The following is a 22,693-nucleotide window of genomic DNA, read 5'->3' as shown; positions in this document are numbered from 1 at the left end:
AGTTGTTGTTCGAGACATGCTGGCACCCAGCAACCCAAATCCCCAACCTGGAAGGTCACGACGTGCCTGACTTCAGGGTCTGAGTGTCAGCTGCATAATCGATGGAGATATGCTTCAGTCTATCTGTATATGTGTGGAATATTACTATGTTTATCTATTTCTTAGCCAATAAGAATCATTCAACCTGTAAGCAATGACGTAGCTTAGACCTTGGAAATGGTATAACTGCTGTGATTTTTGTAACTGTAAGCGGGGCGGCCTACGAACTCCTGTGTGAGTCTTGAAGCTGACTTCTGCTGATGAAACTGCAAACTATCTTCAGTAAAACTTTTCTTCAATTTTTTATAATTCTGACTCTCACTATGTAATTGAATGATTATACATAAAATTACAAAAACTGAATGATAAAAGAACATTACACCACATCATTTGCTTAATTGTTTGTGAGAGAATGCATTGATAATGTCTTCAATCTGGACTTGAATATGGCCACTGTTGGGGCTCATCTGGTGACATCTGGAAGTTTGTTAGAGCTGCAAGTGCCTCACCACTGATCCTGCCTCACCGCTAATTGCATGACGGGGACTACTTCCAAGTAGTATTTGCCCATTGCAAACTGCATCCAGAGAGCAAAGAGATAATTATACAATAATTAGGAACCACAGTTTCCACAAATCCCTTCACTCGATTGGGATGTTCTCTTTTATTCTGGACGGCAAGGGCAGTGACTGTAACATCGAGCGTATTTTGCAGTATTAAGCACGCATTTATACCGATTTCATCAGGCTCCGAAAATTCTTCAAAAAGAACATAGAGAATGGCCTTCTCAGCTGCCGTAGTTGCAACTCTCATCAGAACAGGGTGTTTAACGCACCACCGTTTCTGTTTAAAAAAAGTTTTGCAACTGTTTGTCGGGGCTGATAAAAGTCTAATTTTTGTCTAAATAAAAGACAAAATGAAGTATAAACTGTACCATGAACTAATATTTTATTATTATATATTTATTGCTGACTTTATGAAATCATTGTAAATGCTTAACAGGATGGACATCTGTCACAGACAAAGATAATAATGTTGTAATTAGGGCTGCACGATTTGGGGAAAATGTCATATTGCGATAATTGAGGTCAATATTGCGATTGCGATATGCGATATAATAAACAAATGGTTTCATGAGTCAACTTGCTTGGTTCTCAAAGAAAATAAATGCACACACAGATTAGTGGTAATCTGCTTAAAGAAAAAAGTTCTTTTCAAGAGCAGTGAGTGTTTTTCTCTGTTCCCTTTGTTCTTTGATTAACTTTAGCAACAGATATAATTAGTGGCTACTGTGTACTGTCCCTTTAAGACCAGCCGCTGCTGTCAGAGACGCGGATCTCACACGCGCCTCATTCTCTCACGAGTCACAACTCTTCACGTTTATCATAAGACTACTCTTATGTTATGAAGATACACGACAAAAAGACATTTTGGCATAATTGTGTGTGTTATTGTTTGTTCAAGCTCGAAAGAGAACTGCATTCTGGCATGCTGTTTTGTGCGCACGCACGATATTAGCGCGAGTCTTTCTGTGTGTCACAGTCAGGACATTCACAGGCAGCGCGTTCATTTTGGCATACATGTGTGTTGTTCGTTCTACAGCGAAAGAGAACTTGATACTGGAGAGAAGATACCGGAGAGAAGAGAACTTTCTATGGACTCTGGATTTTGGACAGCAGATTGAACAGGACTTTTATTTTGGTCTGAATATATGACATCATAAAGCTGCGCCGTGCTCCTGCAACAACTGTTATGATTAGACTGAAGAAAGGTTTGTGTTTTGTTTTGCATTTAAAGTTTTTAAAGCGATAATCGTCGATTTGATCGTTTTTACAAGAGGTATGTGACCATGTATTATATTGAACATATCTTTGTAATATGCTTAATGTAACAATATTGCGTTTTTTGTGTGAGTAAAGCGTATTTACATGTGAGTAACAGAAAAGGTGCGTCTCATTTCGCGCACTATATCGTGTATCAGTTTATCGTAAACACGAATTCGGGTTTTGGAAAGTGGTGATGGAGAAACGGAGCTTTTCGAAACTCCGAGTCAATTGAATCTAATGCTTTGCCAAATGACTCACTGATTCAAAGCGCTTGAATCACCGCGCGCTGACGAATCCTGCCGCTCAAAACAGTGTAAAAATACAACGAAAACACAAATATTATGATTAATAATCACATCTTTTATGAACAAATCGTAAATGTTTTCATGATGACGTGATATGTAAAATCTACAAATCATTATATTAAGTGTCTGTATAATCTGTTATTTTAACCTATTATTTATTTGTAGTGCTTGTTTTGAGTGATTTTTGTCTAGTCAGTTTATTAACTCTCAGTCTGACTGACTCCCTCACCAGTGCGCTGAACTACTGAACTAGAGCTGATTGAGACGCACTCAGAGATTTACTGTGGATTTATTTTTCTTTCTGTTAATTATTCTCATCTTAAACATGACAAATTATCCAAACACACAGGAAAACTCCTGGAGAAACATCCGAGATCGTGACACTATTATAAAGATGGCGTTTATTAAACAGGAGAGTGAAGACATAAAGATTGAAGAAGTGTTCAGCGTGAAACATGAAGATACCGAGGAACAAACAGGTTAGTTTCATTCGATCCTTATTAAAATAAACTACAGAAATTATGTTTTTTAAGAGTGTCATATGAGTGTCCTAATTAAGGCCTTGTGCATACGTTTACATTTGAAAACGCATCTTTTTCTCTCTGTTTTGGCCGTTCGTCCACACTGAGACAGCGTTTTTTATTAATAAAAACAAAGCTTTTTGAAAACGCTCTTCAAAGTGGATACATTTAAAAAAGCCGTTTTGTACTTTGTAGTGTATTCTGTCAAAACGGAGGTATTTAAAAATGATGACGTAAGATATTCACGTGTATACTGGTATTGGACCTGTTTGTGCTATTCACTTTCACACTGTTGCTAAAATATGTTACTTTGAACACTCTTCATATCACAGTCCTGCCAAGATGACAGACAATTCACTCGCATTTGCTGTCCTGCGGCAATACATGAGAGCATTCTCGTTTTAGCCCAAACAAATGGTGACCGACCTGGAATCATCAGTGAATGCTGAGATATTTTGCTGAATAAAATGGTCCTGTCAGAAGAATCGCATGATAACTTTATTATTTATTTTTCCGTCTGCATCAACTCAGTGAGGTTTTACGCATGCGCAGTAAGTTGAATTTAGCGTTTTCCAAAAGTTTCTCATCCACACTGAAACGTCGGAAAATGCTAGTGTGGACGGAGAGCATTTTTAAATGAAAATGCCGTTTCCAAATGTATCTGGTAGACACTGCCTTCGTTATCTAGTTGGTTTTCCTTTGTTCTCCGTTTCCTGCCACTTTTTCGTGTTGTTGATCGATCTCCATCGATAGAGTATACGCTTCTTTTATGTACGATATTAAGTAATTGTTTGTAGTCAAATAAAATTTGTTGGCAATTCTGGTTTGATCATATATTTTCACAAACATATGTTTTGATTGTCAATCTTCTTAGGCAAATCGCAGGACAGCTCTAGTAGCTGAACCAATCGCATTGCAGTTTTTAACGTCATTAATGTTATATTGTAGGCCTAGATTTATGACACTTTATCTTGGATACGGAGTGTTGTGTGCATGTTACTAGCTGTACATCAACAAACATCATACCCTTTTCAGTAACAAGTTGGATCAAGTTTGTACAATGTTCTTTAGAGTGGGTGAATTTAAATACAAAAGAAATCCAAATTGCCCAAAAAGCTGTGGAAAAATATTAAATCACAGAAGGCCACATTCCAGATGTGCCAATTCATGTTGGCTACCATAGAGAATGCTACATGCTGTATGCTAACAAAAGAAATATTGAGAGAGCCAGCAAGACGAAAGAAAAGACAGTACAGGAAGTCGAAGGTTTGTAAAGCAGCTTTATAGTGGTTAAGTGTAGTTGTTTGACCTCATACGTTTGGATAAATCATGGTGTAAATGCTTAGAATCCTTTTTAACTCCAAACATAAATTATATATATTTACATCTCAGAAATAGTGAAAAATCTTACAGATATAATTATATAATGTAATAACTTATTAAGTTAATTATTATATATTTATTCTTATAAAAGTTGAATATGTATTATCTTAGCATGACTACCTTTATAACTAAATAATTCAACTATTTGGTCAAGCAGGCTTTAGTAGTAGTAATATATGGCAGTAATATATATATGCACACAAAAAATAAACCCTGCCAGGCCAGACCATGGATGTATTAAAGGTCCCATGACATGAAATTTCCACTTTCTGAGGTTTTTTAACATTAATATGAGTTCCCCTAGCCTGTATATGGTCCCCAAGTTTCTAGAAATTTTAATCGGTGTAAATCGAGCTTTTGCTATTTTTCTCTGCCTTTGAGAAAATGGAAGCTCATACGCGCTGATCTTGAATCTCCTCCTTATGACGTTATAAGGAGAAATGTTTCCTCCCCTTTCTCTGCTTTGCCCGCCCAGAGAATATTTCTCGCCCATGAGAAAATGCGCTAGGAAGTAGAACGCGCGCGCGATTTTAGTTTGTCCACGAGAGATATCATGGCTTTTGAGCGAGCGAAGCATAATAATTGCTCAATAATTGGATGTACAAATGAACATCGAATGGTCAATACAGAGCTGGGCTTGCTGAACGTCGGACAAGTAAGTCAACAAATGATATATAAGTGTGTTGCTTTTCTGTTTATGGTTACCTAGCTTGTTACACGTAGAATGTGGCTGTCACATTAGCTATGCAGTTACTTGCGCTAATGTAAAGGTAGACAGCATCAAGTTACACACACTGTAACGCGAGTGTTGTACACTTCTTTGTTATTTGGATAACCGTTTTCCTGTTGGTTATATGGCGTGCGCGATATCCGCATTTCAAGATCGCAGAGCTTGATGTAATTGTAATAAGATAAATTACAGACGTTACAGATCTCTCATGAAAAGGCAACAGTAGGTTCGCGTTAGCTACATGATAATAACTGTAAACCATCCGAAAAAAGTACCGTATCCAGACATAATATTTTAAACTAACCATTCGGAAACGTCCTGCTGGAGCCGCTGATTTGCAACATCTTCATCCGTTGCTTCTCCATCCGGATCAGATTCTGGGTCAAACTGAAATGCTTGAACGACTGCGTGTCTTCGTGCCATTGCAATATATCCAACATAAACAAACATGCATGGTACCGTTGTGCAAGATGGTCAAGGCCACACCCACCCTCCACCTTGCGCCGCCTTTCTCCTCCTCATTAGTATTTAAAGCTACAGACACCGAAACGGCCCGTCTGAAGGAAGCTCATTCTGGGACTGGCTTGTAGTGGCTATAATTCTGCACCGAGGCTGAATTTTTGGAAAGGGATTTCAGATACAGTACTAGGGACCACTAAGGCCTATATTAAAGCCTACAAAAAGTAGCATGTCATGGGACCTTTAAGAGAAAGGCCAGACATTAGCCTGGTAATACCAAACTCTGCTACTTCACTTTGCTTCGTAGACAGAGTCTGGCATGGCATAATTGAAAAGCGTTTTCTTTCTCACGGGGGGGCGCTTGTCTGAAGTTTAAAATCATTGGTTACCCGTAAGCCAATCGCATAACGTTTGGCTATGGCGTGTGTTATGCGCTGGCTCAGCCGCATCTAACTTCCACTGTAAACACATGTATGATGCGAAAACAAAACCATCGAGCGAAATACCGGAGTGAACATGGCTGTGAACAACTTTTGCAGATTATGTGAAGTAAATCTACGTATCCACGGTACAATCAGCGTCTACGTCACGGCTCTCAGCCCGCCCTCTGTTCGTTGATTGGCCGGCTGTTTTGAGGCCGGAGGAAAACGGTCGCTATCTCAGACTGAGTACAGAAGCGAACTGAAATTGAGCGGAAGTACGAAGTCTGACGTAGTCAGGCTAGCCAGACATAGCCCTGTGTCTTAATTGGCATTTTAGTAAAGGTAAACTAATAAAAGGCTACTATAGACAGCGACATCTAGTGGACACATTTTTCAACATATAGCGACTGAAAATGTGCTCCACCAATCAGATGAGCAAAACATTAAAAGGGTTTTATGATGACCCATGAAAAACAAAGGGCATTTTCATTGTTTCAGCAGAATAGATGCGTCAGGGCTTCGTCAGATCAGGTTGGGAAGATGTCTCACAGCAGGGCTGAGGATCTGGGATTACCTGGGGAAACAGATTAGCAGAGTTGTAAACAGTGTAGTAAAATTATTGGTTCACAGTCTAATAAATGAGGATTTACATTTATGAGGCACTTACTAAAAAAAAAAAAAAAAAAAAAAATCGTAACTAGATGAGCCCAGATTAAAATGCATACAGTAATCACACCTTGTGTCAATATGAATAAGAAAAGCATACCATTAGGGTTCAGCAAAACTTGAAGAAGTGGTTATCCAACTTGGTATCAGCTTGTAGTTGCTGAAACTGAAAATAAGGTTGACATTTTTAGCACATTTTTGTCATGAGTAATTAATAAACTAAACAAAAGGAAAAAAAGCTTTATTACAGTAAACAAACAATTATATGTCGTTTGTTTTATTTGACAATTTAAAGAATTTGAATCTCAAGTGTTATCATGTCCACTCTCAATTCCTGTTATACAACATTCCAGAAGTGCATATATATATATATATATATATATATATATATATATATATATATATATACATACAAGTTTGTTTTTCAAAATTGGGGCATTTTTTTACTTTTTGTCCTCCTTAGTTAAAGACAAACTATAAAGTTGGAAGCATTACTACTACAATCCATGCAGTCAACACATTTTTCTGTTTTTCCCTTATCTTTTCCATTACAATATATTAGATGAAGAAGCCTACACCACAAATACAAATGATAATACGCCAACAGAAGTTCTCCGCTCAACCACAACAGAGGTTCCGGGTCATCTAAAAAGAGCACCACATCTCCTTCCAAGGCAGTGCATAATATGCAGAAGAGATAAATATTTAACCCAAAAATATAACCGAAAGAGGGTAAAGGAGAATCTTCGAAAATGTGAAACACTGACAGCTGGTAAGCTGCTTCTTGCAGCGGATTCACGCAGGGATGAAAATCTGCTACTACAAATACGTGGAATGGACCTTGTTGCCTCAGAAGCAATGTATCATTTCAGATGCTACAGAAACTACACTGTATTTCTGTACAAAACAGATGAACATGACTGCACAGGAAACAGCCAGTTTCAGACTGGATACAGGTATTTCTGTACAACAGTGGTGGAGGAAAGTTTGCTAAGAAAGCAGAAGGTGCTTAAGCTATCAAAGTTGAATGCACTGTTCAAGAAATGTGTCCATGAAACAGAAGGAATTGACATCTCCTCTTACAAATCTGGTTCCTTAAAAGTGAGACTAAAAAAGTCATATCCTTTTCTAAAGTTTCAAAAACTATCAAGGCATGACTTTGTCTATGTTGAGGATTTGACACCACACGAAATGGTCCAAGATGAAGTTGCCACAGCTGGATCATCTTTGTCATCAGCATCTTCATCCTCATCATCAGATGAAGACAACACAAGAAAAATTGAAACAGATTACACAGATGAGACCCGCCTCTTGTTCCATGCAGCCATGACACTGAAAGATGCCATAGTTGAAAAGTGTAAGGCAACACCCAAACTCACATGGCCACCAACAGCACAGCAACTTACGAAGTCAGCTGCATCAAATCTGGTCCCAGATAAGCTATTCAATTTCATTGCATGGACTACAGCCATGACAACAGATCCCTCTACTGACAATGAAAGAGTGAATGTCAGTGAAGAGGAGGCTGAGAAGATTGTGTCAATTGGCCAGGATGTTATTAAGCTAACAATGAAAGGGAGATTACTTATGCCCAAACATTGTGCATTAGCCATGGCTGTCAGACACATGACAGGATCAGCTCAGCTGATAGGCTAATTGAATGGTCTTGGGTGCTGTTCCTCTAACTCACAGGTACTTGAACATGGCACAGCTTTAGCACAGTTACAAATACTACGAGGTGACACTTACATCCCCCAAAACATGCAAGTACAGTTGCAAGCAACTCTAGTTTGGGACAATAATGATTTTGGAGAGGAAACGTTGTCTGGTAAGGGGACTACACGCAATACAAATGGCATAATAATTTAAAAAAATTATTCCATGTAATGAACCTACCCCTGACCATCAGTGTTTACAGAAAACAAGAAAGAGGTCTCTTGATCCGCTCCCTACTAACCTTGAGACGTACATCAGAGGGAAGAGAACAGGCCTAGAACATTTTGGAAAAGAAGTGGAACTAAATCGAGACACCCACATCCTTACCAGGAAATCAGCACAAAAATTAGATGGTGCCTACTTCCTGATGAAGACTGCAGTCCATGGCAAAGTCCTTCCTTCCTGGACTGGTTTTAACACAGCGATCCGTGGAGATCCAATTCCACCACCAACCAACATTGGGTACCTTCCAGTGATTGATGCAAGTCCTACAGAATTGGGAACTATAAAAACCATCCTTAAAAGATCAACAGAAATTGCAGACAGACTCCAACTTCAGGAGATAGTTCTAGTCTTTGACCAAGCCATCTATGCCAAAGCTCAGGAGATACGGTGGAAGAGTGAAACATACAAGGAAAGACTTACAATTAGAATGGGGGAGTTTCACACATGTATGGCTTTCCTGTCCTGTATTGGCAATCGATTTGGAGATGCTGACTTACAAGACATTCTGATTGAAGCTGATGTTATTACTGCTGGGTCTGTTGGGGGAGTTATAACAGGTCACCAATATAACAGAAGCATCCGAAGCCACATGCTGATGTGTGAGGCACTACACAGGTTATGCTGGCAAGCCTACCTTGAAACCCTTTCTCAAGACTGCCGTGAAGCTGCTTTAAAAGTTGCTGCTGACCTCCAAAGTGCCTTTCCTGAAGAAATATGTCAAGTAATTATTGAATCACAGGTGTTCAACACAATCCTTGAAGGCTATGACAAATTCAACAAACAACAAGAAAGCAAGACATACCAGTTTTGGAGTTCCTACATTGAAATGGTGGAGATTTTGGAAAAGATTTTATGGTGATTTCCCCAAGATTTTACACCATAGAAAGTGCTCCCGCTTTTATGGCATGTGCTCATGGATGTGGCTAGCTAGCTAGAGAACGCATGTGCTACGCTACAGTCATGGTAATGGCACTATATTTTGAACGAATATTATTGGCAGACGTTAGTCACGTGACAATAGAATTCGTTTTTTGGTTGGTTAGATGTATAGTACTCCCTCGCGTTTGCCTAATCCGTTTATTAAACGTAAATTTAGTTTTCAATTTGATCGACTTGACACTGCCAACAAACAGATACGTGTTTAGAAAAAAATTATTTAGTTTATGTGAAAAAAGCAGCTACTCTATCCTCGAGGATCTATCATTTAAAAAACTAAAGCAGATAGCAGCGTTCGGCCCACCGTCTAACTAGTTTGTCACCTTGGTTACTCGTTAATTAGTTCCCACCTGTTTGTATTTTGTTCGTTATCTTATGTATTTAAGTTCTTTCAGTTCATTATTTGGTGTTGTTTGTGTGTTTACACACTGTTACTGTTAAACGATTGCCATGGTTTAATGAAAACTGCAAAAAAAAAAAAAAAAATAGTGAAAAGCAAAAATTTTTCCTAAGTCCAACAACAGTAAACCTCATCAAATTAGAAAAAGTAAAAAAAGTCTGGAATCGGATTCAGGGAATGATGGGGAAGAATTGTGGACCTCAAATTCAACACATCAAACTTCAGGATGAAATTATAACCACAAAACAAGAAATTGTTAATATCCTTGCAGAAACTTTTGGTAAAAACTCTAAAGCCTTTAAAGCAATTCAGGGCTGCAGAAGAAAACATTTTTAAAAAAAAAACTTTTTATCGGATCATTTGGAGTCATATAACCAACTTTTCACCATGGAAGAACTGCTAAGGGCCATAAACAGATCACATACAGCTGTTGGTCCAGATAACTTTAACTATCAATTTTTAAAGAATTTACCTTGAGTATCTGTGCTTGCTTTTGATAATTTTTAATTCCATCTGAATATCAGGAATGATTCCATCATCCTGGAAAGAAGCAGTGATAATCCCTATCCCAAAAGCAGGAAAGGATCTCGGCAATCCATCCAATTATCGTCCAATAGCTTTAACAAGTTGTTTATGTAAAATTATGGAAAAGATGGTCAACGAACAACTTCTATGCTGGAGTCAAATTATCTTATAAGTGATGCTCAATGTGGTTTTAGGAGAGGAAAGAGCACCATGGATCACCTTATTAGCCTTGAGAATTACATACGGGATGCATTTAAAAGGAAGGAACGTGATTGCTGTTTTCTTTGATCTAGAGAAAGCTTATGACACAACTTGAAAGTATGGTATTAAAAGACAAAAGACTATTAAGAATATGACACATTATTTAGCAAATAAAACGTTATTTATATATTTGTATATAGCTACAAACAACACTGTTTCTTAGTTATTAGCAATCAACATAGTGAGAAACATTTCTCAAAAAGTTCCCCCCCAAAAAATACAAACAAATTTACTATTTACAAAGTATTGCACAGTTTGGCAGTGCTGTTCTGTTGATGGTTTGTCAATTAGCCGGTAGCTCGTTCACCCGGTACATATACAATCCCTATTGCAAAATAGTTATTCTGCATTGGACTAAATATGAAGTCACACTAGGAGGTTGGCATTCATACTAGCAGAGTGAAAGATGAAGTGTCCAGCACACATAGAGAAGAGTTTTACCACAGGTAAGGATGGTTTGTCAAGTAGCCCACTCGTCCACCTGGTACATATACTCTCACAATCCCTATTGCAAATTAGTTATTCTGCTTTGGACTAAATATGAAGTCACACTAGGAGGTTGTTCTGTGTATGATACTCCATAAAGCAGTACCCAGGCATGAAAACTCCTCACCTTTCGGCGAAATTAACATGCCTAAGACTTTTGCACAGTACTGTACATACATATGCGTCTACCTGCAGTGCTGTCGTTGGTGATGTGCACAGGACTGTGACACCCTCAAGAAGGACGAAGAGGAGTGTCAGGCACCTTGCTTTTGGTGGTAAGTCCTACCAGCTCCAAAATCAGTGTCTCCCGGAATGCTTTCTGAGACATTGGCTTCTGGTTTTTAGTCATTGCCAAATCCTGGTGCAGAAGGAAAGCATTTACCACTGCGATGGACACAAAGTGATAAAAGAATGTCCAATACCACTTTTTGGTCTTGTGAAGGACGCTGTAGTATCCAATAAGCGCATCAGAGTTATGATCCCCCACTCCCCACTCCCCCCATGTACCTGGAAAAATATGTAAAAATTGGGACATTTAGTAAACCAAACAATTATAACATCATAAAATAAAATATAATATAATACTAACCTATTGTAGTCCTTCACAGCGGCTGGAATGGAGACATCCATGAGTGTCCAGGAACCGTCAATCCCTTTGACCCTTCTTTTCACAGTGTCACCAGTGAAGGCTTTGTGGAAGGCGGAGGCTACCAACACTTCCCTTGTGTCCTTCCACTCCACAAACAACAGACTGTCATCCCTTATCCAGCGTATGGTGCCACGAGGTGCTTTCTTGGGCATCTTGTTCAAGGTTGTTTTGGGAAAGCCTTTTCTGTTAGGTCTGATGGTACCACAAGCATAAATCATTTTGCTCAGGAGATCTTTGAAGAGGGTTGGACTGGTATAAAAGTTGTCAACAAATAACTTGTAACCAATTCCCAACACTTTCTCATTTACCAGTTCCATGACTGCATCATAACTCATTCCATTCTCTGTGACTTTATTAGCTGCAGACTTGCCCTCATACACAGAGAAGTCCCAAGTATAGCCGACAAGTGAATCAGCCAGTACAAGTAGTTTATATCCCCACCTGGTGGGTTTACTTTTCATGTACTGTTTGAGTCCAGATCTGGCTTTGGATGCCACCATCCTTTCGTCAACAGAAATGTGCTGATTGGGATGGAAATATGCCTTGCTTGCTTCCCTGATGACATCATATATGGGCTTTATTTTGCAGAGTCGATCATAGGCTGGTGATCTCTTTTTCTTCTCGTTCTCTACATCAGCTTTAGGATTACTCAGATGAAGAGGTTGAAACATGACTAAACTTCCTCCCTGACATTATTACAGATGGCAGGGGCAGACTGTAGAGCGCAGACTTCCTCCAGTAGTCCGGCAATGTTTCACCATTCCCATGTAAATAACAAGTGCCAGGTATGACATCATGTCTTTCATGGTTATTTCTTTCCATGGCTTGCCATTGACCGTCTGGCGCATTGATCCATAGGCATTGGAGTTAGCCATCAGTGTCTGCAGCAACGAACTTGAAAAGAACAGCTGGAACAGCTGCAGAAAAAAAGCTGTTTTTATAAGCTTTGCTCCAACAGCGTGAAGAGGCCTAAAGATGATTTCAGTAGGTTCTGTGCTGTCCATGTTACTGCACCATCCTGTCCCTGAAGTGCTGGGTGAATCATCTGAATTACCATCACTATTGAATAACAAACAGGAAAAGAAATTTATATATATACACATTTTATTTTCAAAATCAATTGATCATTCACATACAACGATCTACCTCCATACCCACTCTATTGCTACTATTATTGAACATTTACACCACCAGCTAATAATGCAGACTGCAATCAGACAATAATGATGCTCTACAATATCATTTTCTTTTCTCAAGAGATATGCTCATCACATTATTTGCTTACCACAAAGTGCTGGGCTGTTTCTGTCTTCCTTTCTGTCCTCTTGAACTTCTGGAGGCAGCTGAAGATGTTGCAGCCACGCAGGGACGCTTTGCCTGTTGTCCAGAGGCCTCTGGTGCCCAGTCATCATCTGAAGTTTCATCACTGTTGAATTACACAAAAATGATCAGGAACACACCTAACACAACTGATTATCTTACACACAGAAAATGACCCATATTATTGCATTTATTATCTACTTAGCTACATAAAATAATATGCTCAATGTTGTACATGGTTTCTTCTAATACAGCACTTGAATAACAATGGCATTTCACGGTACTTCAAAGTACTTATATTATAAGCCGCAATAGTGCAGAAAATCAAAACTAAAAAGCAATGTAACAAAAACTCACTAAATGTTTAGACACTTACCGATCTAAAACTGGATCGAGACCTTCCAAAACCATAGCCTCTTCTTCAGAGTCGACGCTGGATACAACACTCTCTTCTGAATATTCCACATTGTCTTCATCACTGCTTCACAGAAGTTCTTACAATGCAGCTGCAGGAGAAAATAACTTCTGTCCCCGAAGTGAATCCATTGCAGCAGTCGAAATGGCGAATATAAATGGAGCGAGCGCTAGAGAGCAGGTGTAGCAGGAGTCAGGACAACTTCTGTGCGTCACGACGAGCGTGTGTGCGTAAATTTCCAGGAAGCAAATGGTTGCGCAAACAAAAATGCAATGTAATATACGCAAGATTATGCAAATCCACACATGGGCGTATTCGTTATAGCATAGGCTTCACATTGGATGACAACACAAGAGTTTCCCATTGCTATTGGTTTATTTTTTTACCACACATATTAGCCTATGCGTAATCATACGTCACCAAAAGCGCCTGTCATCTTTCAATATTTTCTAAAATTACATGGCCACGTCCAAGCCTCGGTAGGGAAGTAAAACAACTGGCAGTGTGACGTGTCCGGGGCGGCAAACAGATCTACCTGTGCGGTCCCGAAGCACCTCCAAATCAGATTGACCACCTGGGGATGAAGTCTCCATTTTCCTGGGAGCACCTGTTGCCGTGAGAGCTCATCAGCTGCACGGTTGAGCAGGCCTAGAATATGAATGGCACGAAATGAAGTGGAATAGGCTTCTGACTCCAAAAGAGGAGATGGCGGGCGAGTTGTGACATGCGGCGGGAATGTAGAGTACCCTGGCGGTTGATGGACAGCACTGCGACCATTGCGTACGTACGGACCAGTACATGCTTGCCTAGTAGTGGTGTTTTGAAGTGGCCCAGCGCAAGGTGTACTTCTAACAACTCGAGGCAGTTGATGTGCCAATGCAGTTGAGGTTCCGTCCACAGACCTGAAGCTGCATGCACGTTGTATGTGGCCCCCCAGCCGGTGGCAGAGGTGGTGGTGACCACAGAATGCCTGGACACTTGATCTAGGGGTACACCTGCCCGCAGGAACGAAGGGTCCGACCATAAGCATCCACATACCCCTTAGCTGCTCCGCCATTGAGGGTGGTGAGGAGGGAGGAGCCACTAGGACGGCGCCATCCATGTCCTAGTGAGCTCCTCATGCACCTCCGGGAAGAATGGCACCGGATCAGCGCGCTGAGAACCAGCACAGCCCGCCCCGAGAAACCAATCGTCCAACCGAGACGGTTCGGGAGCCCGACCTTCTCAGCGGCCCGGGAAAGCATAGCCGCCCATTCTGGATCAGACTCAGGCAACACTACACTCCATGAAGGGGGTAACGCAGCCGAATCCTCATCTCCAGAGGATTGATGCTCCCTCTCCGATACTGCAACCGACATGTGGTAGTCAGGTGGAGCTCCAAAGGACACGACTGGTCGTCCATGCGAAGGACCAGCACGCTCCTTTGAAGGCTCCAACGGCGGCAGCGTTTGTGAGACGTAAGGGACCCACGAAGATTGTCTCGGCAGGGAAGCCCTCACGGTAATCCTCAGATCACCCTGGCTAAGCGCCCAAAGTAGGTCTATTCTGAGGTCCGAAAAGGCACTAGATCAAGGCATAGGCGAGGGGACTGCACCTCCCTTGAGGTAAGCAAGTCTCGATCTTAACACTGCCATAATCATATTCCCACTATGGGAACATGAACTATTCACAAAGGCTGCATCAGCGTGCTGAATGCCCAAACACGAGAGGCAGCTATTGTGACCGACTGCTGGCGCTAGGGAATGACCGCATCTAGAAACGCAGTGTCATGCCTTTGTTGCTCTTGTGTGAAGAAAAAAATTTTTTTTTTTTTTTTACCCTCAGGAACGCCCACCGAACCGACACAATAGAAATTTCAATGCTATAATAACAGCAGTTGTTTGAGCTATAAGCTCGCAGTCACTCGCTGATCGCGCCGTGACGGCAACACTTTAGTGGAGAGATGAAGAGTCTTCAACGCAGTTTTGGTAGTCAAAAACAAACAGGAAGCTCGATGTGAAAGACAAAGGTGCGTGCGCCCGCTTCCTGTTTATACCCGTGCTGCGGGGCGGGGCGCGTGATGCGATTTACACACGCCAACGTTCATTGGTTCGTTCTGTAGACACTCGAAGATGGTAGGGTTCCCTCAATTGATCCCAATTACGTTACACGCTAGGGATTATACCAATTCAAAGGAATAATAATAATAAAAGGCTAATAATAAAAACAACTACCCGCATGCAGTCACTTAAGGACTTCTGAACCTTCGCCTTGAACTCTGTCACTCTTTGGCTGTCAACCTCGGCTCTGATCAGGTATATGTTTAGGAGGTTAAATGTGATCGGGTAAATGTTGGTGTTACGAGCCCATTAAATGAATTAAAATGGAACATCATAACATATAAAGACCACAGAGATTCAGTGACGGTGTATAAATTATTTATTTATAAATGATTTAAATGATGAGTAATTAGTCATAAACAGAGCATGGTGGTAAAAGAAAGTAACAAAACAAACAGAAAGAAAACCCTGCACACATATGTCTACCGGAGAAATATCACTTGCCTACCTCCCGTTCGAAAACCAACGACAATGTTCTCCGTGAGTCTTCCGGGTTCTCTGACTGCTGCCCTAACTAAACCTAAACTAAATAACGTGAAAACCCAACACCAATTACCACCAGCTCTAAATAAAGTTATAAACTAAAATCTAACAAACATGAGTTCCACACCAGGAACGTGCTTATAAAAAAACACGATCATCAAGTCGACACGGGGAAACTCCATAAAGAGGCATAACGGGCCAAACACACGGGACACCTCGGAGCTACGCTCCGTCTGCCACCAGAAGCGGATCGAAAGTGAGAGTGAGAGAGAGAGCGGATGTCAACCAAGGCATCTTTAAAGCAGTTGCCCCGCCCACAATCAGCAGTCGGCGAGACGTCACGTGACCTATGGAGGAAACAGAAACACAACGCACAAAGCAGCACAAACACTGTTCCCATTTGCTTGACAGCGTGGAAACTGACACGTTCTTTTTCTATTGACATGATGGTGGTTGGACATTTTAAGGTTTCAAACAATGCCGCAATCTCTGCAATTTTCTGCCAGTATTCATCTCGGGTCTCGAGGGTTCTGGTTACTTGCAGCTTTGTTACCGTTCGGTTAGACAGAACAGCCCACCTATGTTGAAGAAGTCTTCCAAACACATCACACTCTGAGTTTCAACTTGTTTTGCACGATTGAATGAGCTGGTGTTATGTAAGTTTCATTTGTTTTTGTTTTGTCTCCAGTACCTTGTATGTAGGGTTGTTGTGGTTGAAGTGTCTGACAAGCTGCCCAGCTGTAACAATAACCTGATGCACAAACACATTAAAACTATCATTAACCACCAGCTGCAGTGTATGCGCAAAACAGGCTACTGAGTCCCATTGCACCCATCCGGGAGAGTTTGCTGCCACAATGTTCATGCATTATCGTAAACACATGCAGACACTTTCCCAGTAAGTCCCCAAGTCTCCACCGCATCAATTCATTTAGCTGTGAGGTTGTCAGCTGTGTTTTGGCCTGGCAAACTTTGTATTAGTAGGACAGCTGATTTAACATTCCAGTCCTTGTTGATATAGTACACCCACTTCAGAAGTCTCTACTAATGAGTTGAATCTGTAGTGTTTGATTAGGGAGGCATACAAAATGTGCACTAGATGTGTAGTTATCTTATTTGCCAATGATATGGTTATGACAGCTGACAACCAAGTTTCTTAGTTTATTTTCTGTCCTTAATCTGCATTTTTATGTATAGTACAGTGTTGCGTCCAAGGATGTATTTAATCTGTTGTTGTTTATACAAGGAGTGTTGTTGGAGTGTATATTTCTTTCTCTTTCTCTGTCTTTGCTTTCTTGATAGGTAAATTACTACCACCTGTGCTCATGCATTGATCTAAGTGCTGGCAACGCACTAATTGGTGCGTGTCTTGAGGATTTATATCTTTTCCTATAGTGTCCTATATCTTTTCTCCTGTTTAATGGATAGTTAGGGAGTGAGAGAAAATATATGTTGTTTATTTTTCTTTATTTTATGTATAGGTAAGTAAATGTTATCCCCTTAATTTAGAGGTATTTTGGTTTTCTTTTGTTTGGGTCCTCCTCCTGAGGTAATGTTTTTGTTTGTATTTTTGGTTTATTTGTAATGATTTATTTAATATTTTCTTGGTTACTTTTGAACCCTTGCTTAACGTAAAAATAAAAGGCAGACATGCCATCTTTGAAACCCTAATGTTTGGTTGTTTTTGACTCTGGGGCTGGAGTGTTGAAGATCTCAAGGTCTCTCCACATATTTATTGTTCGTCGTTCCCTATTTACCCCTAGACTAAAAGAGGAAGACGTAACAATAGTAACATGTATTTTATGGTGTCCTTAAACTAAAAATTGATGCTGGAAAAAGTGCTTGAAAGTCCTGAAAGATTGCAGACAACTCTTTCAGTAGACTGATTTTTGTCTGCTGTTTTGTGCCATTAAACTCGTGTTAACTTGTATTTGTCTGTTTTTGCTTTAGACTTGATGCCGCTGAAAGAGGAGGGTCAAGAACTGAATGGAATGGAAGAGAAAGATCAGTATAAGAAACATCATGATTTCATGACTGGAAAGAAATCCACAATGATGGAAAAGACTTGCTCACGAAAAAGAGCTCAAAAGACCAAACCTAATTTCACTTGCTGTCAGTGTGGAAAAAATTTCAGTCAAAAACGAAACCTGGAAGTCCACATGAGAGTTCACACTGGAGAGAAGCCTTTCAATTGCCAACAGTGTGGAAAGAGTTTTACTCAAATACAAAGCCTTAAAGTCCACATGAGAATTCACACTGGAGAGAACAGTTTTCCCTGCCAACAGTGTGGAAAGAGTTTCACTCAAAAACAAAACCTTAATGTCCACATCAGAATTCACACTGGAGAGAGCCGTTTCACCTGTCAACAGTGTGGAAAGAGTTTTACTCAAAAACAAAACCTTAAAGCCCACATGAGAATTCACACTGGAGAAAAGCCTTATACTTGCTCTCATTGTGGACAGAGTTTTGCACATAAAAACACCCTTAATTCCCACATGAGAATTCACACTGGAGAAAAGCTTTTCATATGTGATCAATGTGGAAAGCGCTTCACAACTGTTGTAAATCTTAGGTATCACATTATCATTCACAGTGGAGAGAAACCGTTAATTGGAAAAAAAACGTTCACATGTGATCAGTGTGGAAAGAGTTTCACACGTAAAGTAACCCTTAATTGCCACATGAGGATTCACTCAGGAGAGAACAGTTGTATATGTAATCACTGTGGAAGGAGTTTCAGTCATAAAAGTAGCCTCAACACTCACATGAGACTTCACACTGGAGAGAAACGTTTCATCTGTAAACTGTGTGGCAAGAGTTTTTCACAAAAAGGAAATCTTAAGGCTCACACAAGTACTTGCACAGGAACAAAGCGGTTCACGTGTTAAAAATGCTGCCTTGCTGTGAATTGCCACAATGTAACTGAATGAAATAAGAACACGGCATTCTTTGCTTCATTTTTAGTGCGAGAATGCATTGGTAATGTCTTCAATCTGGACTTGAATATGGCCACTGTTGGGGCTCATCTGGTGACATCTGGAAGTTTGTTAGAGCTGCAAGTGCCTCCACCACTGATCCTGACTGGGACTACTTCCAGATAGTGTTTGCCCATTGCAAAATGCGTCCAGAGAGCAAAGGGATAAACACAATGTTTGCTCGAATCAGGGAAGGGATGCGGCTACCTCTCTATGTAGTACGAAAAATGTAGCAGGAAGGCACTGCAATCCACCTACATGCCAACCCCTACCTCCCCTTTGTGGTGGAAGTGGATGTCACCACCTCAGGCATTGGAGCAGTGTTGTCTCAGCAGCAGAGGAATCTGTCCACGTACCATCCATGCGCCTACTTCATAAAGCTTAGAAGAACTACGACATTGGTGACTTTGAGCTCCTTGCTATCAAGCTGGCACCAGAAGTGTGGCAAAACTGGCTGGAGGTCCTAGTGATCACGGACCATTGCAACCTAGAATACCTTCACGACACCAAATGGCTGAACCCTCTTCCAGGCCCAGTTGGGCATTGTTTTTCTTGTGATTCAACTTTACTGTATCTCATCGTGGGTCCAAGAACACTACTTGTCAAGGTTACACTCCTGATGCTCCCAGCTATATGTCACTCACACTTAGTAGAGTTCTAATCAAGCTTACCTATTCCCCTTTATCCCTTCATCATGGACACTCACCCAGCACAGACACACAGTCAGCGTCTGGTCTCTCCATTGTATTACCCTGTAAAACTGTACAAGTAAGACATAAGAAAGACTCTTCAGGACCAATTTGAGACTTTCAGTGTATTGTTTATCTGGATGTTCATATCCTTCATGTGTCCTCGTCTTTGCACTTACTCTCTGCAAGATTACAACTGTTACTTCCAGTTAAATATCCTCTTCATTGTCTGTTGTATTCCACCAGTACCTGATGAGTTGTGTGCAGTACAGCTGTGGCAAATATATTGTCAGTGACAATTTTGTTTCACAAAATTTGCTGCTTCAGTATTTGTATATTATATGTTTCACATGTTTCTATGGTATACTGTAAAACAATGATGAGCATTTCATAACCCTTAAAGGCTTTATTAGCAAAAACATTGTCGTCGCTCCTCCTTTTATGATTCTGCTCCTCCGTGAGAGATACGAGACCAGTGCGTCTCACAGGTGTCGCTCATTAGCAATCACGCCACCGGCCTCGCGCCGTTCTCCCATGGCCCTCAGCCTTGTCCTGCTCACCACAGTTGGATATCAGCTTCTGGGCCAAATCCTGACTTATGTCTATCCATTCTTGCCTTATTAGTGCAATTTGTGGGCTTCTGCTTGACCAATCACCTTTTAACCCTCTGGGGTCTGAGGTGTTTTCTGGGCCCTAGAGGTGTTCTGACATGCTCTGACATTAGTGCTTATTTCTGTTACTTGTGACATTTTCATGGCTAAAATCTGATTACACTGTATTCAGCACAAACTCTGCTACAATAATATGTATGTAAAAGTTTGTAGTCTTGAGATAATGACGTGTATGCGTGGTTTGTGAAAAAACATTAAATAAATTGTGATTGAAATAAGGTCATGAAACCCATACTGATTATTTCTTCACAAGACTTTTGAAAATTGTATCACATAGCCTAGAATATTTGTTTCAAAACTATGTGAAAATCACCCTGACTGCTCATTCAGATAAAACAATATATTGATTTATAATTTGTAAGACATGTTTTGTGTAAGAAAGCTTTATGCGAGGAGGTGTGAAACATCATGAATATTGATGTCTTTCACACCTGAGAAAGACAAAGACCCTCCCATAATGGCCCTATCAGGTGCTCTCAAGCCCTATCATTATGAGGAACCTTGCACAAAGAATGAGGAGAGATTTAAAAAAGAATGGCTTTTTGATTGTTTGGATTTATTTACAACACAACATAATCCAAAGATACACAACAAATGACAAAAAAAAGCACATTATTGAACACACTGATCTAAAGACAGAGACTTGAACAGTCACACACCTGTGTGCCATTCCTGAAACATAGTACATACCTGTCATTTCCAAGGTGTTTGATTTTTCACTTTACCATGTTCATGTACAGAGACTCATGTGAATGTTGAAGTCAGCAGGACTCATCGGTGGCATCTGGTCCCTGTAAAAAAAAAAAAAAAAAAAAAAAAAACAGCTGTGAACATGCTGATGTCAAGAGAAACTATAGGGCTGCACGATTTTGGGAATACATTTTAGATTTTTCTGGTTAAAATTGCGATTTATAATTTACAAAATACACACATATATATATATATATATATATATATACAGTGAGGAAAATAAGTATTTGAACACCCTGCTATTTTGCAAGTTCTCCCACTTAGAAATCATGGAGGGGTCTGAAATTGTCATCGTAGGTGCATGTCCACTGTGAGAGACATAATCTAAAAAAAAAAATCCAGAAATCACAATGTATGATTTTTTAACTATTTATTTGTATGATACAGCTGCAAATAAGTATTTGAACACCTGAGAAAATCAATGTTAATATTTGGTACAGTAGCCTTTGTTTGCAATTACAGAGGTCAAACGTTTCCTGTAGTTTTTCACCAGGTTTGCACACACTGCAGGAGGGATTTTGGCCCACTCCTCCACACAGATCTTCTCTAGATCAGTCAGGTTTCTGGGCTGTCGCTGAGAAACACGGAGTTTGAGCTCCCTCCAAAGATTCTCTATTGGGTTTAGGTCTGGAGACTGGCTAGGCCACGCCAGAACCTTGATATGCTTCTTACAGAGCCACTCCTTGGTTATCCTGGCTGTGTGCTTCGGGTCATTGTCATGTTGGAAGACCCAGCCTCGACCCATCTTCAATGCTCTAACTGAGGGAAGGAGGTTGTTCCCCAAAATCTCGCAATACATGGCCCCGGTCATCCTCTCCTTAATACAGTGCAGTCGCCCTGTCCCATGTGCAGAAAAACACCCCAAAGCATGATGCTACCACCCCCATGCTTCACAGTAGGGATGGTGTTCTTGGGATGGTACTCATCATTCTTCTTCCTCCAAACACGTTTAGTGGAATTATGACCAAAAAGTTCTATTTTGGTCTCATCTGACCACATGACTTTCTCCCATGACTCCTCTGGATCATCCAAATGGTCATTGGCAAACTTAAGACGGGCCTTGACATGTGCTGGTTTAAGCAGGGGAACCTTCCGTGCCATGCATGATTTCAAACCATGACGTCTTAGTGTATTACCAACAGTAACCTTGGAAACGGTGGTCCCAGCTCTTTTCAGGTCATTGACCAGCTCCTCCCGTGTAGTTCTGGGCTGATTTCTCACCTTTCTCAGGATCATTGAGACCCCACGAGGTGAGATCTTGCATGGAGCCCCAGTCCGAGGGAGATTGACAGTCATGTTTAGCTTCTTCCATTTTCTAATGATTGCTTCAACAGTGGACCTTTTTTCACCAAGCTGCTTGGCAATTTCCCCGTAGCCCTTTCCAGCCTTGTGGAGGTGTACAATTTTGTCTCTAGTGTCTTTGGACAGCTCTTTGGTCTTGGCCATGTTAGTAGTTGGATTCTTACTGATTGTATGGGGTGGACAAGTGTCTTTATGCAGCTAACGACCTCAAACAGGTACATCTAATTTAGGATAATAAATGGAGTGGAGGTGGACATTTTAAAGGCAGACTAACAGGTCTTTGAGGGTCAGAATTCTAGCTGATAGACAGGTGTTCAAATACTTATTTACAGCTGTATCATACAAATAAATAGTAAAAAAATCATATATTGTGATTTCTGGATTTTTTTTTTTTAGATTATGTCTCTCACAGTGGACATGCACCTACGATGACAATTTCA

The 22,693-nt window shown here is 40.5% G+C and overlaps 1 protein-coding gene across 5 annotated transcripts; it reads left to right on the top strand.

Moving 5' to 3' along the window:
• The first annotated feature begins 1,755 nt into the window (after positions 1-1,755).
• Positions 1,756-21,148, top strand: LOC311088056 (uncharacterized protein). 5 transcript variants are annotated; one of them, XM_084121702.1, is made up of 3 exons: positions 1,756-1,878; positions 2,520-2,649; positions 6,914-8,718. In XM_084121702.1, the coding sequence occupies exons 2-3, from the start codon at positions 2,565-2,567 to the stop codon at positions 8,005-8,007; spliced, it is 1,179 nt and encodes a 392-aa protein (XP_083977828.1). In that variant the 5' UTR covers positions 1,756-1,878; positions 2,520-2,564; the 3' UTR covers positions 8,008-8,718. The 5 variants fall into 5 exon arrangements, with proteins under 5 accessions (XP_083977828.1, XP_083977829.1, XP_083977827.1 ...); XM_084121703.1 differs by having other exon boundaries at positions 1,769-1,810; XM_084121701.1 differs by lacking the exon at positions 1,756-1,878 and having other exon boundaries at positions 2,415-2,649.
• Positions 21,149-22,693: the final 1,545 nt, after the last annotated feature.

Source organism: Abramis brama (genome assembly GCF_963993115.1).
Source record: "Abramis brama genome assembly, chromosome: 8".
Lineage (NCBI taxonomy): Eukaryota > Metazoa > Chordata > Actinopteri > Cypriniformes > Leuciscidae > Abramis > Abramis brama.
The sequence above is the reverse complement of the archived record's forward strand: the minus strand, read 5'-3'. Positions and strand labels throughout refer to the sequence as shown.

Bases quoted from the DNA above. Each gene is read 5' to 3' on its own strand.
- LOC311088056 (XM_084121701.1), top strand. From the start codon at position 2,496: ATGACAAATTATCCAAACACACAGGAAAACTCCTGGAGAAACATCCGA. The intron at 2,650-6,913 runs GTTAGTTTCATT...ACAATATATTAG, and splicing joins AGATACCGAGGAACAAACAG to ATGAAGAAGCCTACACCACA.